The sequence below is a fragment of the Mytilus galloprovincialis genome, chromosome 12 (assembly GCF_965363235.1).
Source record: "Mytilus galloprovincialis chromosome 12, xbMytGall1.hap1.1, whole genome shotgun sequence".
NCBI classification, from domain to species: Eukaryota; Metazoa; Mollusca; class Bivalvia; order Mytilida; family Mytilidae; genus Mytilus; species Mytilus galloprovincialis.
The window spans coordinates 66,633,765-66,660,539 of NC_134849.1; the positions used below are offsets into that span (position 1 = coordinate 66,633,765).

General features: G+C 35.8%; 2 protein-coding genes across 3 annotated transcripts in view; both read right to left on the minus strand.

Moving 5' to 3' along the window:
* Positions 1-1,281: 1,281 nt before the first annotated feature.
* Positions 1,282-3,363, minus strand: LOC143054606 (AAC-rich mRNA clone AAC4 protein-like). The gene is made up of 3 exons (XM_076227616.1): positions 2,832-3,363; positions 2,257-2,419; positions 1,282-1,867 (listed from the first exon to the last, which is right to left on the minus strand). Exons 1-3 carry the CDS (start codon positions 3,078-3,080, stop codon positions 1,677-1,679), a joined length of 603 nt encoding a protein of 200 aa, XP_076083731.1. The 5' UTR covers positions 3,081-3,363; the 3' UTR covers positions 1,282-1,676.
* Positions 3,364-5,756: 2,393 nt separating this feature from the next.
* The window catches only part of LOC143053474 (prolyl 4-hydroxylase subunit alpha-1-like), a 38,440-nt gene continuing 17,421 nt past the window's right edge, over positions 5,757-26,775 (minus strand). The window contains exons 10-13 of one of the 2 annotated variants that reach the window (XM_076226270.1): positions 9,638-9,700; positions 8,323-8,376; positions 6,708-6,776; positions 5,757-5,959 (exon numbers count right to left, since the gene is read on the minus strand). In XM_076226270.1, the coding sequence (XP_076082385.1) occupies positions 5,789-5,959; positions 6,708-6,776; positions 8,323-8,376; positions 9,638-9,700 (357 nt within the window). In that variant the 3' untranslated portion in view covers positions 5,757-5,788. The remainder of the gene's footprint in view (positions 5,960-6,707; positions 6,777-8,322; positions 8,377-9,637; positions 9,701-26,775) is intronic. The other variant, XM_076226271.1, reaches the window with a different exon arrangement.

The following is a 26,775-nucleotide window of genomic DNA, read 5'->3' on the forward strand; positions in this document are numbered from 1 at the left end:
ATATTTGATGATGAATTATGACCTTGGTGAACATTAAAATTGTCCCAATTCTTTTTCTATAATGTTGTCCTTCAACTGTAGATCATTTATCATTTAACAGATTTGAGATATCTATCGTCGTTTTAGAGATAATGCAGTTTGAAATTTTGCGAGCGGGGGCATGTATTTCTGAATCAAGAAGAGCTTACCACTTAAAATGTTTTAGAAATTGAAGAGGTTAACATAGTTATATGTTTGCCCAAATACCAAAAACATTCCATGAAAAAAAACCACCAAAAAATCAATTTGAAATTTTCAAGTTTTGCATTGACTTTTTAAGTTTCATAAATTCTATTTATATAGTTGATATTGCATCATTATTTGCACTTTATCAAATGGGGTCATCTGATATATCAAATTGAAGGACTTAATAAACTCTACTTACAAATGAAAATTTTAAACCCCCTTTTCATCCAAGGGGGACGGGTTGGGTGATTTAGTGCAAACATTTTAATTTCTCAGATGGTAAGGTTGTCGCATATCAAATGAAAGAACATACAGCGTACATTTCAAATTTCAAATTGACGTCTCCCAAAAATGGGCTCGATGGGGTCATTTAGTGCAAAAAATAAATTTTCTTTTCAGATAGGGTTGTTGTATATCAAATGAAAGGTCATGATGTGTACATTTGAAATATCAAATTCCCGACCTCCAAAAATTAATTGGATAGGGTTATTAAGTGCAAAAATCAAACTTTCTAGAACATGGCGTTGTTCCATATCAAATGAAAGCTCATCTACTCTATGTTACATATATCATTATTCCAATCTCAAAAATGTAGGCGGATGAGGTCATTAAGTGTTAAAAGCGAAAAGTTTCAGAAGGTATGCTTGTCGTATATCAAACGAAATGTCGTACAAAGTACATTACGAAAACATCACTTTTACAAGAAAGACCTTTCAATTGTTTTACAAACAATTGAGATACTAGTTTGTTTGTTTGTTTGTTCTTATTGTTTTACTGTGTAAAGTCTCTTTCAGATTGAGTCTAGTGTATTATATTCCCAAAATGATCTTTTATTATCAATAATTAACTTTTACAATGATACACATCAAGTAGTCTATTTCAGACAATGTTATGACTTGGAATTCGTTTAAGTCACCAAGATATATTTCTTGATGATGACATTTTTCTTTCAAATCCAACATCTTTTCGGTGATCGAATTACTCGGTGGTTGAATGACTCGATGGTCGAATGGCTTGATGGTTGAAGACTCGGTTTCTTAATGTCTCGGTGATTGGATTACTCGGTGATCAAACGACTCGGTGGTTAAATTGATCGGTGATCAAATGACTTGGCGGTTGGATTGCTCGGCGATCGAATGGCTCAGTGGTAAGATTGCTCGGTGATCGAATGACTCATTGGCTGGATTGCTCGTTAATGGAACGACTCGAATTTCCCGATGGTTGGATTGCTCGTTAATGGAACGACTCGAATGTCCCGGTGGTTGGATTGCTCGGCGAATGACTCAGTGGTTGGAATGACTCGGTTCTTGAATGTAACATCCAAGCTTTGCTCTTCTTTGCTTCTGAGATTCAGTGACTTACTCAATTTAAACAGGGCAAAGAGAGCTATCTTGTGATAAATGCAATTTGTTTTGCTTGCGTAAACTCTTTTTTGTAGCTTGTTCTGATGTTCATCCATTCGTATAAATGTATGAAGAGCAAGATGATCTTGTCACCATGACGATAGTGTTAGAGCGGATATTAGCAGACAGTTGGTTGTATACCTTGGTAATAGTGTTAGCGGTGTGCTTGTTTGGTACCCAGACGTGCAGAATCTGTTTGCTCCATTTCTCCATAGAGTTTTTACTTGACTGAATTACTCCTGAAATAAAATGATAAAAAAATGAAAAGACCGTAAAACATTTGCTAAAGGCGGTTATTTGTTAGAAGTACAGTTAAAGAATGAATGACATGTAGATATCAGTTAAACCATTTTACGTTTGATGCAATCCATAACGGTATTACCATAATTCAGTTGTGAAACGGATTATTTAATATTTTTTTTTAAATGCTATAATTTACAATATATTATCTTTTACTATCTTTTTCATTCAAGATATTTCTTAATGTCAGTACCGTGCTAGTATTGTATCGATATCCTGAAACCGGCACTAACCGTAAGGAAGTAATGGAAATCTTAAGGTTGCGGCAAAATTCAAGTAAGTCAATTGAAAGTTTTTATATTTCGACAAACTTTCTAGTCTTACTTACCTTTTAGTTTTTTAGTCAATAAATGGTGGGCGTCTTCTTCTGTGTATTGCCCTCTGTACTTCATTGCCCTGGTTACGGACACGCCCACTTTCCTGTCGAAAATTTTACATACGTAGTCAGTTATTGAACCTCCTTCTGGAAAATAACTAACTTCCATCTCGGTCTGTAAAAAGTACAAAAAGTCTTATTATCTTAAAATGTCAAGGGTACTGGGATTTTTTCTATTCTTTATTTATTTATGTCAGTTTCGATTGAGTCATTATATATTTTTGTAGCTGCGTGTGAACTTGTTGGATTTTTATTTGGTCATAATTTAATGAATCATGACAACACATGAAAAACACAAGTATTAAACTACATTAATTATACTTATTTTTAAGTCATACAGAATATAATTATGACTGTGAACATTGGGAAAAGGTTTCAGTATATTTTTGGAAATTAAAATAGGGGGATGTTATTTATGCAACTAGAAACATTTTTTTATGGAGTAAATTAATTAATGTGAGTATATATCATGAAGTTATATGTTTTGGTAGAATAATTTTTCTAAACTTCAAGGAGTAGTAATTTACCTTCAGTAATTCAGCCTGGCATGCCTTGTTGAGGAACTCGAAAGATAACACTTCTGATATAACAGAACTCCCTCCTGCATTTGGCACGTCTCGGATCCGCTTGGCAGAATTTGAAATCATCATTTCTGTGAATTTCTTATTTGGAATGAAATCTGAATGTATCAGTCCGCCTGATGAATTATCTTCTAAGAATTTCCAAAAATTGAAATTTTCATGAAAATGAACATTGAAATTTTCTCCTATATACATATTAAATGGTTCAAACTGAAACTTTAATGTATCTTGTTTTCTTCCTGCCGTGAAGCTCACTTCCCCATGCACAGATGTGGATCGGTAAAATGTCCCACTCTTCTTGTTGAGGCCGGCATTTAGTGGAGACCCGATGGTGAGGCGAGGTGGCGAAAAAACGATGGCGCGAGGAATTCCACATCACTTTGGACGACCCTCGACGGTGCTTACGGTGGCGTGGTGGGTTGTTGATCATTTTGGGTTTGGCTCACTCAGTGGTCTAGCGGTATGGTCCTTCGTCTTTTTACATGAATTTCAGTTGGGTGATGAAATATCTTCTACCAGCATTTGTTTATATACAAACTACTGGGAATCACCATGACGCATATTGATATTTTTACAGTAGTTATTTTTATCTGACCAATCAGAATAGGACTTTAAAATCGTCATTCGCTATTTTAAGATGATATTTATATCTCGTATTAACATTGTTAAATATAGAAATAACGTATGTGTTCGTTTATTAAAACTTTCAGCTATATTGATAATATAATTGAAATGTTTTCATAATATATGGTTTAAAAGAAAAATATTCTCAAGAAATATCTATATCAAAAAGGAAAATAACGTGTTTACAATCGATAATGATATATATCGTATTTCCGGTGAATCACAAGGGAAAACGTGCTAGTCGAAACATGGAAGTATTCATTGATATCAGTTAGGATACTTCCGCGGTGGAAACCAGTCTTTCTTTATTGACTTTTTTATATTTTTTTGTGTCTGAGGAAACCGATGAAAATAAATACTTCCACACTAAAACAATTTTATTAGTTTGTCATTTAATAATGTTAATGTATTGCGTCATAATTATTCATTACCAAAAATATTTTTAAATATTTTTAACTAAAGGTTTTTTTATCATTACAAATCTGTTGTTAAATCATAACTACCTGGAATTCCAAGTCTGTTTTACGATTTTTTTCTATACTAAATTTAAAAGGGGGAAAAAGGGGGGGGGGGTGTCATTAAAAAAACCTCAAATGTTAACTCCTGCTTGACTGAATGGCATCTGCTAAAGACAGGAAGTACTGCGACACGAAACATTGTACTTCATGCCATGAAAATGTCAGTTATACTTTCAAAAAAAATGTTAATACACCCGACTCATTAGGTCTAAAGGTCACTTCCAGAATAAAAAAAAATGTTATTTCGAAAAAATGTGAAAGTTTGAATTAAAATAAAATGTATGAATGGTAAATAATAATGAAACATGAATAGCCATAGATTTGAGGATAAAATTAACTGAATGGCAAGCCTGACTCAGAATATGTATGGGTCTACCTTTTTCAATATAAAGGATAAGATCATTATTATAAGTTTAGTAATATAAGTAAACGTTTATTTTCAAAGATGTTTGAATAAAAGTAGTTGCATAACTATAAGAACCGTTTCTATTCCAAAAATTGCCATCAGTTTCACAGCAATTCTTAACTTTGAAAATTTCAAAATGTTTTTTTTTCATATAGAATTGTAAGCCTGACTCATAATTTGTGCATATCGAATTACCCGGTATGATGTCGTAAACTTTAGTCGACTAAATAAATAAAATCAGTGCCTCTGATCAAGTAACACTGAAAATTTTCTGTCGTTTACAATGTCAATACCTGATTCATTCAGTTATTACTTATGAAATCATTTTATGAAAATAAGAACAATACATGTAGGTCTCCATACCTGGTTTCAGACTTGTTCTTCATAAGACCCAGTCAGTTAACTTTTGATTCAGGTTATACAAGAGGGGCGAAAGATACCAGAGGAACAGTCAAACTCATAAATCGAAAATAAACTGACAACGCCATGACTCAAAATGAAAAAGACATAAACAATAGTACACGATTCGAACCCCGCCAAAATATGGGGATGATCTCAGGTGCTTCCGATGCGTAAGCAAGTCCTGCGCCACATGTGGCTTCCGTCGATTATAAACTGTTGTGAGTGTCCTTTATAATATTTATTATGGTTAATTATATTAACATCCATTTTATTAATGAGAACTTGCACCTTCGGTGACCAATATTTGCTAATATCCCCGTCATTTGGTCTCTGGTGAACAGTTGTCTCATTGGCAATACTACCACATCATTTTACTTTCGTATAGATCGGAACTAGTGAACTAGGGATATTTGGGATGTGGAAATAGCATGACTGTTTCTAGTATAATTCAGGTTGTTGAAAGTAAGACGCATAACTTTAGAATGGATAATGAGAGGGCGACACGCTTTTCGCCATGTAGGATACATGGTGGAAAGGGGGAATGTGGGATACAGGGGGTAAGAAAGTGGGGATGTGGAATATATTGAGTATAAAAGTGTGGATTTGGTATAAAGGGTGTAGAAAAGGGGAAGTGTTGAATATAAGGAGTGAAAAGTAGGGATGTGGCAAATAGGGTGTAAAAAAGTGTGGATTTCAACAATGAGCTCCCCGTGTCACCCTCTTTGGCACGCTCTCTTCCAGTTGCTCTTTATATGTTGGGTCTCATCTATTTTGATGCTCTCCTATATTGATTGTTTATGGTACCTGATAAAGGGAAATTCCAGGAGCATGTGCATTTGTTCAGCAATCAATAAACTCGCATTCATATACATAAACTATGCAAATAATTGATGAAAATTATTAATAACTTTTATTACTAAATAAATTAACATCTAAACAGATAGTGAGACTCGTTACATCCACACTGATGGAACGGTCTGAAGGAAGTTCATATCCTGATCCTTTGTGTGTACCCATTTATTAGCAATCCACTTCGAACCAAAGAAAACTGGACATCCAGCATGTAATGTAAATGAGTCACCATTTCCTTTCTCATCTAGGTTCGTGAAAAAAAGAGCAGAACCCTAAAACAAATAATTTAAAGATAAATGATATTTGCACGGATGATATAACATTTTATTTCTTTATGGGTTTATTTGGAGTGTGTCAGACGGGATATTGCACAGATTATTTGTTTCATTAGGGAGATGAAAAATATAAATTATTTTCCATTACAAATTAGAAGAAAATCAGAGGAGTACGACATTGAGTTTAACAAAAATGAAACTTTTTCTTTAATATCTTCGAAAATAATTGCTTGTTCATATGAAGGAACAAAAATATTCACACCAGACACAATTAATGGTAGCAACTTTGGCTGACATGGTGGAAAAATACTTCTGACATCTTAGTAATCTATTAAAGCTTCAAGTTCCTATATATTATGCAAAAACTGTAAACAAATTGAAGATGAAATTCATTTCTTTTTATATTGTAATAGAAACCATAATACTAGTAATAGATTAGATTATTTTGATTTTTTGATAAATGTGAATATCCACTTTATAAATTTAAATGACATAGTAGATGAAATAACATATATACTCAACCCAATTTCACACATTCAGGTAAATAAGCTAGAATCCTTTTTAAAACAGTCTATTGAACTGAAGACAGGGGACTCTTAAAATATGTACTATTATTGTGTATATTAATGATCTTGTTGTTATTTTTTATTTTCATTTTGTTATGTTGTGTCACACACTATAAATATGTAGTTTTATGACAATAAAGTTTTGATTTGAATTGAATTGAATTGAATTGTATAATTACCTTTTTAGGAGGCACCGCGATATTCAGATGTGGAAAAACTGTTGATCCACCAATATCCACATCACTTAACTGAAAGAAAACAAGATGTACAATTACTTCATAGATATAGGAAGATGTGGTACGAGTGCCAATGAGACAACTCTCCATTCAATTCTACAAAGAGTTTATAATATTAAATCAATTTTGAGTAAAATAGATAAATAAGACAAGATATATTTTTAATATCTAATTATGGTCTCACAAGGGACATATATAGAATACAAGTATAAAGGCAAAAGAACCAATCAATCGAGGAGGAAAGGACGACAACTCTGTCTGTATGGGAGATTGCAAAAGAACATTGATTAGCCAAAAAGTATAGATATACAGTGAAACCTGACTAAACCGAATCCTTTATAAACTTAAAACCTGTATGAACTAAACATGTTTGTAACTAAGCACCGTCATATCAAACTATGTGCCTTGTGCACCTGATACATGTAAAACCGAACATCGGACAAAATCGAACAAAATCTAAGTCCCGAAGAGGTTCGGTTTAAAGAGTTTTACCTGTACATAGAATTTACATACACAATTACGATACAGTTAGACTGTAAAAATATTTAAATAAAAAAACTTTGGTTCATATATATAGTATATGATATTATATATGAGAAATAAATACATTGTGTACATCTAAGTCATATTGACTTAGATAAATATTCCAACAGCATTTCTGATTATCTTCATCTTCATCAATATATGAAATTTCGCTGATTGTTTAGTAAAGTAAAATATTATATTTTATGCCAACAAAGTCAAAGAGAGGATCTCTATCAGGGTTAAATTTTTCACATAACGTTAAAAATGTTATCATCTTCAACACAGCCAGAGAAGAGAGAAACATTTTTTTCATTTTGTGGAATATTTGATTTTTTTAATATTTTTAATATTAAATATACTGTTGGTCAGATTTCGTCATACAAAAAGGTCTGCATGTGTTTTACAGAGTGATACGTGAATAATTGACAAAACAAAGAAGAAAAAATTTAGAAAATTTATATGGGATGACAAAAACAAATTAAAAAGAAGAATACTGAAAATGATATTTTTTCAGATGTTTCAAATCTTTAACTACAATTGTAAAATCAAGATAAAAATATGAAAGAAACGGTACACTTATTTGATTGTAAAATGAGTATTGAAACTAATCAATGTTAAATTTGATATCATACCTAATTTTACTGTGCGTATTGTTAAGCGTTTACTTTTCTACATTGGCTAGAGGTATAGGGGTAGGGTTGAGATATAAAAAAAAAATGTTTAACCCCGCCGCATTTTTTCGCCTGTCCCAAGTCAGGAGCCTCTGGCCTTTGTTAGTCTTGTTTGATTTTCAATGTTAGTTTCTTGTGTATTATAATTTGTAGTTAAGTATGACGTCTATTATCAATGAACTATATATATGTTAAGGGGCCAACTGAAGGACACCTCCGAGTACGGGAGTTTATCGCTGCATTGAAGACCTATTGGTGACCTTCTGCTGTTTTCTGTTCTGTGGTCGGGTTGTTGTCTCTATTACACATTCGCCATTTCCATTCTCAATTTTAAATATACATGTGTTTCTACTGATACGTACATACAACAATATTGTTAATATTCTGTTTGTTCCTGTATACATTCGTGAACTCACCTAAAATATAGAGTTTGAAACATAAAACTGTTGAAGTGGTATTATATCAATAATAAAACAAGAATGGGCCCATAGTACACGGATGCCCCAATCGCACTATCATTTTCTTTGTTCGGTGGACCGTGAAATTGGGGTAAGAACTCTAACTTGGCATTAAAATTAGGAAGAGCATATCATAGTGAACATGTATACTAACTTTCAAATTGATTGGACTTCAACTTCATCAAAATGTAATGTACCTCAACCAAAAACTTTAACATGAAGCGGGACAGACGGACGGACGCACAGACCAGAAAATATAATGCCTGTAAATGGGGCATAAAAATGGCACCTAAAGTACGTTATAGCTGTATTTGCAAAAGTTTTAGTATTTTTTGGTCCTCAATGTTCTTCAACTTCGTAACTTATTTGGCCTTTTAAACCTTTTTTATTCGAGCGTCACTGATGAGTCAATTGTTGATAAAACGCGCAGATACAAAGTTTCAATCCTGGTATTTATGATGAGTTTATTTAGTCAATAAAGCAAGATGAATGCTATGATGGAAAAAATGCCAAGAGTACCCATGGTTGAAAAAAAAATTGTATTAGGGGAACGCTCGTTTAGCAGTGAAGTTAGGCAGCAACCATTTGATTTTCTGGGGGGCTATGGGTTTTTTTTCTGGACAAATTTTTTTTTTCGACACAGGCGAAAAACAATCTATTTTTTTCGCGGCAATTCGAAAACAATTTTTTTCTTTCAATTTTAGCATTACATATAGTGGCAGCTGAGGGTGAAACAAACAATTTTTTTTTCTCAGAATCAAAAACAAATTATTTTTTTCTCCAAAAACTGAAAACAAACTTTTTTTTCCAAAAAAAAACCATAGCCCCCCCCCCCGCCCCCGAAAATCAAATGGTTGCCGCCTTACGGTATTTAAAAATTCGCAGTAAAATCTTGTCGAAACAGGGACACTTAATTAAGTGTCATTGAGAACCGTAAGGGGACGATCATTTAATTTTCTTGAGGGGAGGTGGGATGTTGGTGAGGCAAATCTTGGAAAAAGATACCCTGGTCTAAACTGTAGAAAACAAATGCACTAAACAGCATTACAATGCATATTCTACCAAAATCTGAGGATGAAATAAATGTGTACAAAATAAATTTTCAACTTAAAATAAATAAGCCAGTTTAGCAACAGGTCAAAATGAATTTCATCCGAAAGAAATCCTCCGACCAGACAGTGCTATCCTCTTACAGTTGTCCAAGTTAAATTTGACTTACATATTTCTCTTCAACCCAATCATGGTGTGGTTTATATTCTCCTCCGATTCCGTAGTTTACTATCTAAAGAAAAAAACGAAAAAAAAAACACAATATAAAACTGTTTATTACAGGGCAACTTACAGCGGTTCCCTATTTTCTGGTGTAATACCACCATTGATTTTCGGCCCCTATTAGTCTACGCTAAATTTGCATTTTCAAAAAAATGTGTATAATTTATCTTTGTTTCAAATAAAGAAATACTTGACATGAGTAAAGTTTTATCCTGTCCAGTACTAACTCGAATAATTCAATCCCTCTCAGTGTCCGATTTCCTTCAATACGAGGTTAATATAGCCGTCGTAGATCAACGGAATATAACGACTGAATTATTCGGGGTAGTCCAGTACTATAGAACAAAAATCACATAACATTTCATTGCATATTAGAAAATAACCATCTCTTGAAGTTAACCAATAAAATTTCTTCCCTTATTTAACCTGTGTACAAGATTTAGTAACCATGTACAGAGCTCCAGATAAGAATTCACAAATTGGGGTTTTTACCCACCATTTTCTTATGTAATTGGGTGATAAAGTTTTTTAATTGCATTATCAATTCCAATTCACCCCTCAAGTTGAACCAGGCAGAAGCTAGCGAACAATAGCTAGCGAACAATAAGCCAGCGAACAATAAGGCGATATATCGAGAAACCAAAAAACAGAATAAGACAACAACGGCCGTTAAATAAAAAAATATTTAAAAAGGCAGAAAATCAGTTAAAATATAGCAATTTAAACTCAATTTTGAAATGGTTTTTATCCAATCCATTGATTTAACAAGTCGCATAACTTTTTAGGCTAATATTCAGTACCACAATAACTATGCATCTATCAACGGATTATTTGTAGGTGTAGGGCCACCTATGCACCCTCTTCAATTTAGAACGTATGTAAAAGTAGTCCTACCCTGTAAAATATAGCACCTTTTATGTCATTGTTTAATCTAGAGCTCAAAATTTCAAAAAAATGTCAAAAAATTAGGGGGGTCGGCCTATTCCAGGGCTTCTAGAGAGAAATAATGAGGGGTGTCACGGGGAATGACTATATAGGTCTTGTAGAGGAGAAACAGGCGCTTCTTTTGCGCTAGGTATCGAAGGGCGCTATGTTCAAAAATCTGAAACTAGAGCTCAAAATTTGAAAAAAATGTCAAAAAATAGGGGGGTCGGCCTATTCTAGGATTTCTAGAGAAAAATAATGAGGGGTGTCACGGGGAATGACTATATAGGTCTTGTAGAGGAGAAACAGGCGCTTCTTTTGCGCTAGGTATCGAAGGGCGCTATGTTCAAAAATCCGAAACTAGAGCTCAAAATTTGAAAAAAATGTCAAAAATAAGGGGGGGTCGGCCTATTCTAGGACTTCTAGAGAAAAATAATGAGGGGTGTCACGGGGTATGACTATATAGGTCTTGTAAAGGAGAAACCGGCGCTTCTTTTGCACTAGGTATCGAAGGGCGCTATGTTCAAAAATCTGAAACTAGAGCTCAAAATTCGAAAAAAATATCAAAAAAATGGGGGTAGGGTCGGCCTATTCCAGGAGTTCTAGAGAAAAATAATGAGGGGTGTCACGGGGTATGACTATATAGGTCTTGTAGAAGAGAAACGGGCGCTTCTTTTGCGCTAGGTATCCAAGGGCGCTATGTTCAAAAATCTGAAACTAGAGCTCAAAATTCGAAAAAAATGTCAAAAAATTAGGGGGGTCGGCCTATTCCAGGGCTTCTAGAGAAAAATAATGAGGGGTGTCACGGAGAATGACTATATAGGTCTTGTAGAAGAGAAACAGGCGCTTCTTTTGCGCTAGGTATCGAAGGGCGCTATGTTCAAAAATCTGAAACTAGAGCTCAAAATTTGAAAAAAATGTCAAAAAATTAGGGGGGTCGGCCTATTCTAGGATTTCTAGAGAAAAATAATGAGGGGTGTCACGGGGAATGACTATATAGGTCTTGTAGAGGAGAAACAGGCGCTTCTTTTGCGCTAGGTATCGAAGGGCGCTATGTTCAAAAATCCGAAACTAGAGCTCAAAATTTGAAAAAAATGTCAAAAATAAGGGGGGGTCGGCCTATTCTAGGACTTCTAGAGAAAAATAATGAGGGGTGTCACGGGGTATGACTATATAGGTCTTGTAAAGGAGAAACCGGCGCTTCTTTTGCACTAGGTATCGAAGGGCGCTATGTTCAAAAATCTGAAACTAGAGCTCAAAATTTGAAAAAAATGTCAAAAAATTAGGGGGGTCGGCCTAATCTAGGACTTCTAGAGAAAAATAATGAGGGGTGTCACGGGGTATGACTATATAGGTCTTGTAGAAGAGAAACAGGCGCTTCTTTTGCACTAGGTATCGAAGGGCGCTATGTTCGAAAATCTGAAACTAGAGCTCAAAATTCGAAAAAAATGTCAAAAAATTAGGGGGGTCGGCCTATTCCAGGGCTTCTAGAGAAAAATAATGAGGGGTGTCACGGAGAATGACTATATAGGTCTTGTAGAAGAGAAACAGGCGCTTCTTTTGCGCTAGGTATCGAAGGGCGCTATGTTCAAAAATCTGAAACTAGAGCTCAAAATTTGAAAAAAATGTCAAAAAATTAGGGGGGTCGGCCTATTCTAGGATTTCTAGAGAAAAATAATGAGGGGTGTCACGGGGAATGACTATATAGGTCTTGTAGAGGAGAAACAGGCGCTTCTTTTGCGCTAGGTATCGAAGGGCGCTATGTTCAAAAATCCGAAACTAGAGCTCAAAATTTGAAAAAAATGTCAAAAATAAGGGGGGGTCGGCCTATTCTAGGACTTCTAGAGAAAAATAATGAGGGGTGTCACGGGGTATGACTATATAGGTCTTGTAAAGGAGAAACCGGCGCTTCTTTTGCACTAGGTATCGAAGGGCGCTATGTTCAAAAATCTGAAACTAGAGCTCAAAATTTGAAAAAAATGTCAAAAAATTAGGGGGGTCGGCCTAATCTAGGACTTCTAGAGAAAAATAATGAGGGGTGTCACGGGGTATGACTATATAGGTCTTGTAGAAGAGAAACAGGCGCTTCTTTTGCACTAGGTATCGAAGGGCGCTATGTTCGAAAATCTGAAACTAGAGCTCAAAATTTGAAAAAGATGTCAAAAAATAGGGGGGTCGGCCTATTCTAGGACTTCTAGAGAAAAATAATGAGGGGTGTCACGGGGAATGACTATATAGGTCTTGTAGAGGAGAAACAGGCGCTTCTTTTGCGCTAGGTATCGAAGGGCGCTATGTTCAAAAATCTGAAACTAGAGCTCAAAATTTGAAAAAAATGTCAAAAATTAGGGGGGTCGGCCTATTCTAGGACTTCTAGAGAAAAATAATGATGGGTGTCACGGGGTATGACTATATAGGTCTTGTAAAGGAGAAACCGGCGCTTCTTTTGCACTAGGTATCGAAGGGCGCTATGTTCAAAAATCTGAAACTAGAGCTCAAAATTCGAAAAAAATATCAAAAAAATGGGGGTAGGGTCGGCCTATTCCAGGAGTTCTAGAGAAAAATAATGAGGGGTGTCACGGGGTATGACTATATAGGTCTTGTAGAAGAGAAACGGGCGCTTCTTTTGCGCTAGGTATCCAAGGGCGCTATGTTCAAAAATCTGAAACTAGAGCTCAAAATTCGAAAAAAATGTCAAAAAATTAGGGGGGTCGGCCTATTCCAGGGCTTCTAGAGAAAAATAATGAGGGGTGTCACGGAGAATGACTATATAGGTCTTGTAGAAGAGAAACAGGCGCTTCTTTTGCGCTAGGTATCGAAGGGCGCTATGTTCAAAAATCTGAAACTAGAGCTCAAAATTCGAAATAAATGTCCAAAAAATGGAATAGGGTCGGCCTATTCAAGGAGTTCTAGAGAAAAATAATGAGGGGTGTCACGGGGTATGACTATATAGGTCTTGTAGAGGAGAAACAGGCGCTTCTTTTGCGTTAGGTATCGAAGGGCGCTATGTTCAAAAATCTGAAACTAGAGCTCAAAATTTGAAAAAAATGTCCAAAAATTAGAGGGGTCGGCCTATTCTAGGACTTCTAGAGAAAAATAATGAGGGGTGTCACGGGGAATGACTATATAGGTCTTGTAGAAGAGAAACAGGCGCTTCTTTTGCACTAGGTATCGAAGGGCGCTATGTTCAAAAATCTGAAACTAGAGCTCAAAATTCGAAAAAAATATCAAAAAAATGGGGGTAGGGTCGGCCTATTCCAGGAGTTCTAGAGAACAATAATGAGTGGTGTCACGGGGTATGACTATATAGGTCTTGTAGAAGAGAAACAGGCGCTTCTTTTGCGCTAGGTATCCAAGGGCGCTATGTTCAAAAATCTGAAACTAGAGCTCAAAATTCGAAAAAATATCAAAAAATTAGGGGGGTCGGCCTTTTCCAGGGCTTCTAGAGAAAAATAATGAGGGGTGTCACGGGGTATGACTATATAGGTCTTGTAAAGGAGAAACCGGCGCTTCTTTTGCACTAGGTATCGAAGGGCGCTATGTTCAAAAATCTGAAACTAGAGCTCAAAATTCGAAAAAAATATCAAAAAAATGGGGGTAGGGTCGGCCTATTCCAGGAGTTCTAGAGAAAAATAATGAGGGGTGTCACGGGGTATGACTATATAGGTCTTGTAGAAGAGAAACAGGCGCTTCTTTTGCGCTAGGTATCCAAGGGCGCTATGTTCAAAAATCTGAAACTAGAGCTCAAAATTCGAAAAAAATGTCAAAAAATTAGGGGGGTCGGCCTTTTCCAGGGCTTCTAGAGAAAAATAATGAGGGGTGTCACGGAGAATGACTATATAGGTCTTGTAGAAGAGAAACAGGCGCTTCTTTTGCGCTAGGTATCGAAGGGCGCTATGTTCAAAAATCTGAAACTAGAGCTCAAAATTCGAAATAAATGTCCAAAAAATGGAATAGGGTCGGCCTATTCAAGGAGTTCTAGAGAAAAATAATGAGGGGTGTCACGGGGTATGACTATATAGGTCTTGTAGAGGAGAAACAGGCGCTTCTTTTGCGCTAGGTATCGAAGGGCGCTATGTTCAAAAATCTGAAACTAGAGCTCAAAATTTGAAAAAAATGTCCAAAAATTAGGGGGGTCGGCCTATTCTAGGACTTCTAGAGAAAAATAATGAGGGGTGTCACGGGGAATGACTATATAGGTCTTGTAGAAGAGAAACAGGCGCTTCTTTTGCACTAGGTATCGAAGGGCGCTATGTTCAAAAATCTGAAACTAGAGCTCAAAATTCGAAATAAATGTCCAAAAAATGGATTAGGGTCGGCCTATTCAAGGAGTTCTAGAGAAAAATAATGAGGGGTGTCACGGGGTATGACTATATAGGTCTTGAAGAAGAGAAACAGGCGCTTCTTTTGCGCTAGGTATCGAAGGGCGCTATGTTCAAAAATCTAAAACTAGAGCTCAAAATTCGAAAAAAATGTCAAAAAAATGGGGGTAGGGTCGGCCTATTCCAGGGCTTCTAGAGAGAAATAATGAGGGATGTCACGGGGTATGACTATATATGTCTTGTAGAGGAGAAACAGGCGCTACCTTTGCGCTAGGTATCGAAGGGCGCTATGTTCAAAAATCTGAAACTAGAGCTCAAAATTTGAAAAAAATGTCAAAAAATTAGGGGGGTCGGGGTGTCACGGAGAATGACTATATAGGGCTTGTAGAAGAGAAACAGGCGCTTCTTTTGCGCTAGGTATCGAAGGGCGCTATGTTCAAAAATCTGAAACTAGAGCTCAAAATTTGAAAAAAATGTCAAAAAATTAGGGGGGTCGGCCTATTCTAGGACTTCTAGAGAAAAATAATGAGGGGTGTCACGGGGTATGACTATATAGGTCTTGTAGAAGAGAAACAGGCGCTTCTTTTGCACTAGGTATCGAAGGGCGCTATGTTCAAAAATCTGAAACTAGAGCTCAAAATTCGAAATAAATGTCCAAAAAATGGATTAGGGTCGGCCTATTCAAGGAGTTCTAGAGAAAAATAATGAGGGGTGTCACGGGGTATGACTATAAAGGTCTTGTAGAAGAGAAACAGGCGCTTCTTTTGCGCTAGGTATCGAAGGGCGCTATGTTCAAAAATCTGAAACTAGAGCTCAAAATTTGAAACAAATGTCAAAAAAGTAGGGGGGTCGGCCTATTCTAGGACTTCTAGAGAAAAATAATGAGGGGTGTCACGGGGAATGACTATATAGGTCTTGTAGAGGAGAAACAGGCGCTTCTTTTGCGCTAGGTATCGAAGGGCGCTATGTTCAAAAATCTGAAAGTAGAGCTCAAAATTTGAAAAAAATGTCAAAAAAATAGGGGGTCGGCCTATTCTAGTACTTCTAGAGAAAAATAATGAGGGGTGTCACGGGGTATGACTATATAGGTCTTGTACAAGAGAAACAGGCGCTTCTTTTGCACTAGGTATCGAAGGGCGCTATGTTCAAAAATCTGAAAGTAGAGCTCAAAATTTGAAAAAAATGTCAAAAAAATAGGGGGTCGGCCTATTCTAGGACTTCTAGAGAAAAATAATGAGGGGTGTCACGGGGTATGACTATATAGGTCTTGTACAAGAGAAACAGGCGCTTCTTTTGCACTAGGTATCGAAGGGCGCTATGTTCAAAAATCTGAAACTAGAGCTCAAAATTTGAAAAAAATGTCAAAAAAATAGGGGGGTCGGCCTATTCTAGGACTTCTAGAGAAAAATAATGAGGGGTGTCACGGAAAATGACTATATAGGTCTTGTAGAGGAGAAACAGGCGCTTCTTTTGCGCTAGGTATCGAAGGGCGCTATGTTCAAAAATCTGAAACTAGAGGTCAAAATTTGAAAAAAATGTCAAAAAAATAGGGGGGTCGGCCTATTCTAGGACTTCTAGAGAAAAATAATGAGGGGTGTCACGGGGTATGACTATATAGGTCTTGTAGAAGAGAAACAGGCGCTACTTTTGCACTAGGTATCGAAGGGTGCTATGTTCAAAAATCTGAAACTAGAGCTCAAAATTCGAAAAAAATGTCAAAAAATTAGGGGGGTCGGCCTATTCAAGGAGTTCTAGAGAAAAATAATGAGAGGTGTCACGGGGTATGACTATATAGGTCTTGTAGAAGAGAAACAGGCGCTTCTTTTGCGCTAGGTATCGAAGGGCGCTATGTTCAAAAATCTGAAACTAGAGCTCAAAATTTGAAACAAATGTCAAAAAATTAGGGGGGTCGGCCTATTCTAGGACTTCTAGAGAAAAATAATGAGGGGTGTCACGGGGAATGACTATATAGGTCTGAGGAGAAACATGCGCTTCTTTTGCACTAGGTATCGAAGGGCGCTATGTTCAAAAATCTGAAACTAGAGCTCAAAATTTGAAAAAAATGTCAAAAAAATAGGGGGTCGGCCTATTCTAGGACTTCTAGAGAAAAATAATGAGGGGTGTCACGGGGTATGACTATATAGGTCTTGTATAGGAGAAACAGGCGCTTCTTTTGCACTAGGTATCGAAGGGCGCTATGTTAAAAAATCTGAAACTAGAGCTCAAAATTTGAAAAAAATGTCAAAAAAATAGGGGGGTCGGCCTATTCTAGGACTTGTAGAGAAAAATAATGAGGGGTGTCACGGAGAATGACTATATAGGTCTTGTAGAAGAGAAACAGGCGCTACTTTTGCATTAGGTATCGAAGGGCGCTATGTTCAAAAATCTGAAACTAGAGCTCAAAATTCGAAAAAAATGTCAAAAGATTAGGGGGGTCGGCCTATTCTAGGACTTCTAGAGAAAAATAATGAGGGGTGTCACGGGAAATGACTATATAGGTCTTGTAGAGGAGAAACAGGCGCTTCTTTTGCGCTAGGTATCGAAGGGCGCTATGTTCAAAAATCTGAAACTAGAGCTCAAAATTTGAAAAAAATGTCAAAAAATTAGGGGGTCGGCCTATTCTAGGACTTTTAGAGAAAAATAATGAGGGGTGTCACGGGGTATGACTATATAGGTCTTGTAGAAAAGAAACAGGCGCTTCTTTTGCACTAGGTATCGAAGGGCGCTATGTTCAAAAATCTGAAACTAGAGCTCAAAATTTGAAAAAAATGTCAAAAAAATAGGGGGGTCGGCCTATTCTAGGACTTCTAGAGAAAAATAATGAGGGGTGTCACGGGGTATGACTATATAGGTCTTGTAGAAGAGAAACAGGCGCTTCTTTTGCGCTAGGTATCGAAGGGCGCTATGTTCAAAAATCTGAAACTAGAGCTTAAAATTTGAAAAAAATGTCAAAAAATTAGGGGGGTCGGCCTATTCCAGGGCTTCTAGAGAAAAATAATGAGGAGTGCCACGGGGTATGACTATAAAGGTCTTGTAGAGGAGAAACATGCGCTTCTTTTTCGCTAGGTATCGAAGGGCACTATGTTCATAAATCTGAAACTAGACCTCAAAATTTGAACAAAATGTCAAAAAATTAGGGGGGTCACCCAGCAGCGGCATAACAAAAAAAAACTCATCATCAATACCAGACGCGCGTTTCGTCTACAAAAGACTCATTAGTGACGCTCGAATCAAAATAATGGTTGAAAGGCCAAACATTCCTAGCAGTTTTGCCAAATACAGGTAATACAGTTTATTCCTGGTGTAGAAAAACCTTAGTTTTTTTCAAAAATTCAAAGCGGTGTTAATTTATAAGATTATATTAATGATAAGCCAAGTCAACACACAAGTGCCAACTACTGGGATGGTGATACCCTCGGGGAAATAAATCTTTACCAGCAGTGGCATCGACTCAGAGGTTGCATTTTAAGTTTTAACTCATCAAAGATACCAGTATTTTAATTTTATATTTACGCCAGACGCGCGTTTCGTCTACAATATATCAATGAATGTCCTGTGAAGGGAAAACAGGCGTATCGTTTGCGTAAGACTTCAAAAGGTGCTATGTTCAATTTTGTCGAAAGGAACTAAAAAAAAATAAAAACTCAACTGTCAAACAAGAACGCGAAAACCAAAAAAAAAAAAACCAACATATCAGAGTCAGTAAAAACTAATTTTCAAAATCTTGTTATATATAAAGTCATAGTTTCCACATCCGAATAACATGATAAAAGAGTTTGTAAAATGTGTTATGTAAATACTGATAAAAAGAATGCTGATTACTGGCTGATTTTCTTTTTCAAGGGTATTTCGAAAAGAAAACGACGAAGATGAAAGAACTTTAGTGCGAATACCAGCTGGTATATAACCTAAAGTTCTATATACACTTTTATACTTAATAGACAGTCTACTTTTTATTCTTTCAAAAGTTTTTTTCATATCGGAGGTTTTGTACCAGATAACCAAAATCAGCAAAGAATACTGCATTGTTAAAAAAGTATGATAGTAAAACTACATACAGACCAGTTAACTTTATCAATGACAATACAAGCGCCACAACCTTAAAGACGGTATAAGTACCCTCGTCCACGTGCGGGTGTTGTCTGATAAAAATAGATGTACATGTATACACATGGAAAAAAGTATTTTGTAAAATGTGTTATGTAAATACTGATAAAAAAATGCTGATTACTGGCTGATTTTCTTTTTCAAGGGTATGTCGAAAAGAAAACGACGAAGATAAAAAAAACTTTAGTGCGATTGCCAACTGGTATATAACCAAATTGGAATTGAAATTAAAAAAACACTCTTTATTTTTTTATGATATAATTTGTTAAAATAGAACTAGTTAAACACTATTTAAATATCACCTGAGTTTGATCAATAATTATCGACTCAATAAGTTCTTATCTGCACATGCAGCAACTGTACCCGTACACAGCAAAACATGTGTTTCATCCTCATTGTTTTCAACACTTTAAATAACTAAGTTTATAAAGTTATGTGATTGACACCTTAAAATAGGTCCTCCACAACTCTTAACCGCAGCAAGATGGTAGATTATCAGCATGAGAGAGGCAGGAATGTCGCTGTAACAACTGTACGTATTGTCGGTCATCACTTTTCCACTATTAGTCGTTTAGAGAATAAAAATCAGGCAATACACGATATAAAAGACTATCCGAGACCAAAAAGACCCCCTATGCCACCTGCTAGGGAAAATCAAGCATGATGAAGCTTAGTCAGAAAGAAACCCATTGCATACAATACAATCCTGAAAAGAGAGGGGTGGGCATACAGGAGCCTTTTAACAATAATTGTTCGAGATTGAATCATTCCTTCTGGTTATTGTGCGATAAGACCATTTCAGGGACGTTTGCTTACGAACAGTCACACAGTTATCCGTATCCAATGTAGTGCAGAGCTCGCCAAAATTGGAAATAAGCATCGTGGAGGAAGATCCATTGTTCAAATGGAATTCTGTTTATTTTCCTTGGTCCAATCATAGCCCGGATTTGAACCATATCAAGGATTATGGGACACTATAATTTGCACAAAAGGACACCCCAGTCCAAACACGTGATGAAATAAACAATGCCCTTCATCAGAAATGGTTGCTGCTACCTAAGCAACAAATTAGTCGATTTATGGCAGAAATCATAAGACGTTAAGTGGCGGTTGACCGTTTAAATGGAGACTGCGCACAAAGTGCTATTTCTTTGGCGTATAACGATTAACCATGATGTGAACAATCATCTTAAGATTAATTTTGAAATGTCTGACATTGTAAAGTTCGACTACAGTAAAAGTTGTAAAATGCAGTTTTTTGTACAAAAAAACACCTCATTTTGTTTTTAGAATTGTGGTTAGATAAATATTTTTTTTTTCAAACATTTTTTGTTCGTTAAAATGCCAATGTTTTCATAAACTATGTTTCAATATTATTTTACAAATATTTTATCATATTCCATCCAAAATAAAGGCTGATTATTCAAGTTTTAAAAAATCAATATTTTGCAATACTTTTTTCCATGTGTATATATAAAAAAAGAAACATTACTTTGCTTTTTAAGTAAAATATATTTCATATATTAGTTTGTAATATTTTCACGATTAAAACTAATGACCTGAATAATCTATTCATGATCATTTAGTATTTTCTTTTAAATTCGAAGATAACTTTACGTAATTTTCCGATTTCAAACAAATACGCATTTTTTCAACCATTTACCTTTATAGAGATGGAACTGAGTTGTCCTTTTGATCATTAAATGTATCGAGCACTATTTAATGTCTCTAGAATGACTTTGAAAGGCGCTAAAGACTCGTCTTAGAGATACTGGTGCAACATTTTAACGTCCCCGAGGTTTCAACTCACATGAAACGAAGTTATGTGAAGATTGGCAAATCCGCATTATTTATCTCCGTAATCGATTTGGAGAAACTCATGGAAGAAACAAAAATAGGCTATATGCGCAAACAGTTTGTAACCGACTTCATCTGGGCAGCCTAAGAGCTCGTCGTTCGTTGAAGTGATCTATCCTTACGCAGAATCGAAGGATGTCGCGAGTTGAATGGAGAGGGTACGGATTCGATGACATAGACTAACATGGAGACTAATCCTTTTTACCGCTGAATCGGAATTCAACTTGACATTTATCGATGGCAGAGACATGGTCTGCCGCAGGTACAAGGCATGCTTTTTGATGCGTGCGTACAGGAAACAAATTGGCTTTAGGGTGGCGAATTAATGGTATGGAATGGATAACCTACCAGGAACGCCCCGATCTGACAATTAGTGAAGGAAACCTAAATGCAAAAGGGTATAGGAACGAAATTCTGGCTCCACTAGTTCTCCCGTTTCTCCGAAGGCATCGTTAAACTACATTTTAAACAGAAAACGCCCGTTGTAAACACATTTTACTGAATTTTGGAGAATAATCGCATTCGAGTGTTGCCGTGGCCAGTATTGTCTTCAGATTATCGCCAATGGGACATCTTTGGGACGAACTTGGACGACTCACCAAAAAGAGCCCAAATCCATCGGAAACGGTCATTCCAACTTGAATAATACTTTTCAGGGAAAGTAACAACAGAAAGGGTCATTGATAAAAAGGACGATCAAGAATAGTTTCTTCAGATACTGGAACATGAATTACCACAATATCACCATCCTGAAACCTCTGAGGGCCATTTCGGATTCTGTAATGAAATGTTGGTTCATTCAAAAGCACGTATGAAACGGATATAAAATGGATGCAAATAAAATATGATGCAGCAATAAAAGAACGTGAAAATAAAATAATGAACAAGCTGGACAAGTATGACCACATGCAGAACCATTGATTTGTTAACTTCACGAAAATAAAACGGCAGCTGAGATCCAGGTGATGAATGTTTGGTAAGCAAAACAAGAAGAACAAGAAAGAGAAATTGAATAGATTCACGGAGTGAGATGTGTTGAGACAAACTAGAGTAGATATTGAAACCTTAAAAATTGAGGGTAATACGTTGCATCATACTCATACCTCTGGTAAATACCACACACATGGCGTTTACTATGTGCCACACTCAATGTAATGTCACGTCACATTGACATCTTTCTATGATTAATACATCTCTCACATAGTTAAGAAGTCCTTTATTTCTATTTTAAGAAAGGAAAAGTAATACAAAGCTAAAAGCCATTTGTTCCGGAAATGAACGAGCACTTACAAGACTTTAGAAGAATTTTGGATACATAACTGGATAGTTTCGATATAAGAATTGAGAAATTTTAGATTCATACTCACAAAAAATGACATTTATATAGGTCATCATGATAAAATTGCAGAAGATTCCTCTTATAAAAAGGTGGTGGAAGAGATTTAGCAAACAAATCCGTAAATGTTCGTTAAGATTAAGAAATCCGTCAAATTTTATTTTTTTTATTCAATCCTCACAATCATCTAGTTATAACTTACCCGTCAATACTATCGTTTTTTTAAGAATACATATCATAATTTCACCTACAGACAATGTGTACCCGCAAGTCACTCCTCTCAATAGCACCGGCATGCACGCAAATTAAATTGATGCACGTCGACATCTCTTGTTTAATAGAATGCAGCATATATTCATAGTAGTTACTCTGATTTATCAGAGAAAACCGCTGAATCATTGGTTACAAGTAGTAACCTTTACATTCTCATAACCTTTACAGTCTTGGAGAATCATCAAGAATATAGACCTTCTAGAGATGTTAGTTTAATCATAGTTATTTCGGAAACAAGTTATTATGAGTTAAATTACTAGTAATCATACCCCTTTCTACTTTTATTGTGCGAGTGCTGCCTTGTAGCGCCATTAGCCTGCTCTTTTTTTTAAGCTAACAAGTTGTCTTTTACGTGCAAGTGGTATGGCTCTCTTTTAACACGTGATCAGTCGCGTATCCTTCCGACAGACTATCGTTGTTCCTGAAGATAATACTCGCAAATGGTGTGAATGAAGAGCCGAAAATTTGGTCCCTGAAATTGTCTCCCAGAAACGGAGACCAGAAACCACGAACCTTTGTGTTTGAAAATAGAGGTTGTGACTCCATGTCCATGAAATAAATGACTGAGAATACCTTTCCATTCCTCCAAGAGATCATTTACATCACCCCCATTATACGATTATAGATGCGATACGCGGTATTCAGAAGTTCGGGAACCCTGTTTCTCCTCATTGTTAAAATTCTGGAATTGGTAATCACGCGGAACTGACCCTGCTGTATAATTAGTATGTCTGCATACAAGTTACACTTCACCTTATTATCTTTCATATTTCTTATAAGTTGCGGCCACATGTCCTAAGTCGGTCTCTGTTTGGTGGTGTTTTTGTTGGTTAAGAGATCATCTAAAGTACCAATCACGCAAGTTCGAATATATTTGGCTTTAAAGTATTAGTTTATCTTCCCCATCATGGTATGATCTCAGTGATCGAGAAAAACTCGAGTTTCCTCAAATCTTACGGGATCGATAGAGTAGACATCAACGCAGTGTATTATACATAGTACTTTGATCTCTTTGTTGTTGAATTCGGTAATCTTTTCCGTCCATAGTTTTATGAAAATGCTTGACTTGAATATGGAATGAAAAGCAACCTGGATCATCACAACTTCTTGGTCTTGGGCGGCACTTAGTCATATTGGCAAGTAAAACATAAATGATGCGAAGAATAAACGTGAATTCTTTATTTTGTTGAAACAGAACTGTCCAAGTTTCACTCAAACGAACAACGATCAAGCATCGTTTCTCGAATTTACGTCGAAATATTTTATCCGTTTAACAAACTTTTCTATAGAGACACCTAGACCGATTTGTACTTTTGTGAAGATGAGGTTTGTTAAACGGCTGACTAGATGAAGTCGGTTATATAGTGCATAGTTAACAACCTATGTTCTTTAACTCACATAGTTGCGAGTCGTTGTATTCTTATGTTGAGCATCGACTGCTTATTTGCAATAGGCGAGTGACTTATTTCAAAAAGACGCTTAGTTAACAACCCTAATGGACCCATCTTACGCACGGCTGTATTATATATACACATGGAAAAAAGTATTGCAGCACCTTGATTTTTTAAAACTTGAAAAATCAGCCTCTTTTTTTGGATGAAATATAATAAAATATGTGTAGGATATTATTGAAACATAGTTTATGATAACATTGGCAACCACAATTTTAATAACAAAATGTAGTGTTTTTTGTACAAAAAATGCATTTTTCAACTTTTACTGTAGTCGAACTTTACAATGTCAGGTATTTCAAAATTAATCTTCAGATGACTGTTCGCATCATGGTTGGTCGTTATACGCCAAAGAATTAGTACTTTGTGCGCAGCCTCCAATCAAACGAATTACCGCATCTCAACGTCTTTTGATTCCTGCCATGAATCGGCTAATAAAGTAATGTAAAGGTAGCAGCAACCATTTCTGGTGAAGGGCATTGTTTATTTCATGATGTGTTTGAACTGGTGTGTCCTTTTGTGCACTTTCCGCCCAATAGTGTCCCAAATATACTCGATATGGTTCAAATCCGGGCTACGATCTGGCCAAGGAAGATGAACCGAATTCCATTTGAACAATGGATCTTCCTCCAAGATGCTAATTTCCAATTTTGGCGAGCTCTGCACTACATTTGATACGGATAACTGTGTGTCTGTTCGTAATCAAACGTCCCGGAAATGGTCTTATCGCACAATAACCAGTAGAGATGATTCAATCTCGAACAATTATTGTTAAAACGCTCCTGTATGCCCACCTCTCTCTTTTCAGGATTGTATTGTATGCAATGGGTTTCTTTCTGACTAAGCTTCATCATGCTTGATTTTCCCTAGCAGGTGGCATAGGGGGTCTTTTTGGTCTCGGATAGTCTTTTATATCGTGTATTGCCTAATTTTTATTCTCTAAACGACTTATAGTGGAAAAGTGATGAACGACAATACGTGCAATTGTCACAGCGACATTCCTGCCTCTCTCATGCTGATAATCTGCCATCTTGCTGCTGTTATGAGTTGTGGAGGACCTATTTCAAGGTGTCAATCACATAACTTTATAAACTTGGTTATTTAAAGTGTTGAAAACAATGAGGATGAAACACATGTTTTGCTGTGTACGGGTACAGTAGCTGCATGTGCAGATAAGAACTTATCGAGTCGATAATTATTGATCAAACTCAGGTGATATTTAAATAGTGTTTAACTAGTTCTATTTTAACAAATTATATCATAAAAAAATAAAGAGTGTTTTTTAATTTCAATTCCAATTTGGTTATATACCAGCTGCCATTCGCACTAAAGTTCTTTTTATCTTCGTCGTTTTCTTTTCGACATACCCTTGAAAAAGAAAATCAGCCAGTAATCAGCATTTTTTTTTATCAGTATTTACATAACACATTTTACAAACTCTTTTATCATGTTATTCGGATGGGGAAATTATGACTTTATATGACAAGAAATTGCAAATTAGTCTTTGCTGACTATGATATGTTTTTTTTTTGGTTTTCTCGTTCTTGTCTGACAGTTGAGTTTTTCATTAAAAGTTTTTAGTTCCTTTCGACAAAATTGAACATAGCATTATTCTTACCACATTTGTATAAACTTCAAGATTATAATTATTTTTTTTAAAACCGGTTTTTTTCTAAAGTGAATATTGATCAATATTTTCGAAGGGTTAAATATTTCTCAGTGATGTCCTGGCATGGCTTTGTTTAAATTTGTTTGTTAGCTTTTTGTTCATGAATTTTTGTCTCTAATATTTAATTAACTATGCATTTGTATTCAGATGTTGCAGATCAAATATATTCGTTCATTGTGTAATCATACGTTTTTTGATTGAGTTAAGTCTACCAATTGATATTTTATCGTGTGTTTTTCTATGTTGTGATGTTATGCTATTGTTTCAGAAAAAGGGAGAAGGTTTGGATCCATTAAAACGTTTAATCCCGCTGCAAATGTTTGCACCTGTCCTAAGTCAGGAATCTGATGTACAGTAGTTGTCGTTTGTTTATGTAATATATACGTGTTTCTCGTTTCTCGTTTTGCTTATATAGATTAGACCGTTGGTTTTCCCGTTTGAATGGTTTTACACTAGTAATGTTGGGGCTCTTTAGGTAGCACTCCACAGTTAGAAAATAAAATTAAAAATGAGCCTCAAAATGTTTTATCATCTCCTATTCCGGGATTTCTAATACATTAACCTAACTGTTTGTGTTGTACATGTGCATATGTATGTAATCAGTATCTTCCATAGATTTGATTTTCAAAAGTTAAAAGGGTGAAAATTAATTCCTTTTATGTGTATCCATGGCAACATTCTGCATTTATTTACCATAAAATATTGCAAAAAGGGGGGTGAACATGTCACATATCCCCCCAAAATTTGGATCAAACTAGAATTTCAATGCCTTTGAGTGATACCTTTTTAGAAACTCTTTTCATAAATCTTTCTAATAGTCAAATAAAAAATGGGTGTCTTTCGCCTCATTTTTTCGTAAAATCCAATCACAAAGTTCGTGCGATAAAAAGTTGGAAAATAACATTACAATAATTGCCGGACCAATGTATGGTATAAACATGCAAATACGGACTGTCATACAGAAAACAGCCTATATTACATACATTACATAACCTTGTTGTTCATATAAACCCAATACAAAGGCTATTTTAATACTCAGCTATCTAAAAATGAATTTTATTGCACACTAGCTCTCATATTTTAAAAATCCACAGGGGCCAAAATGCGAAACTACACATCTAACTGTGGAGTGCTACCTTATAGCTTGTT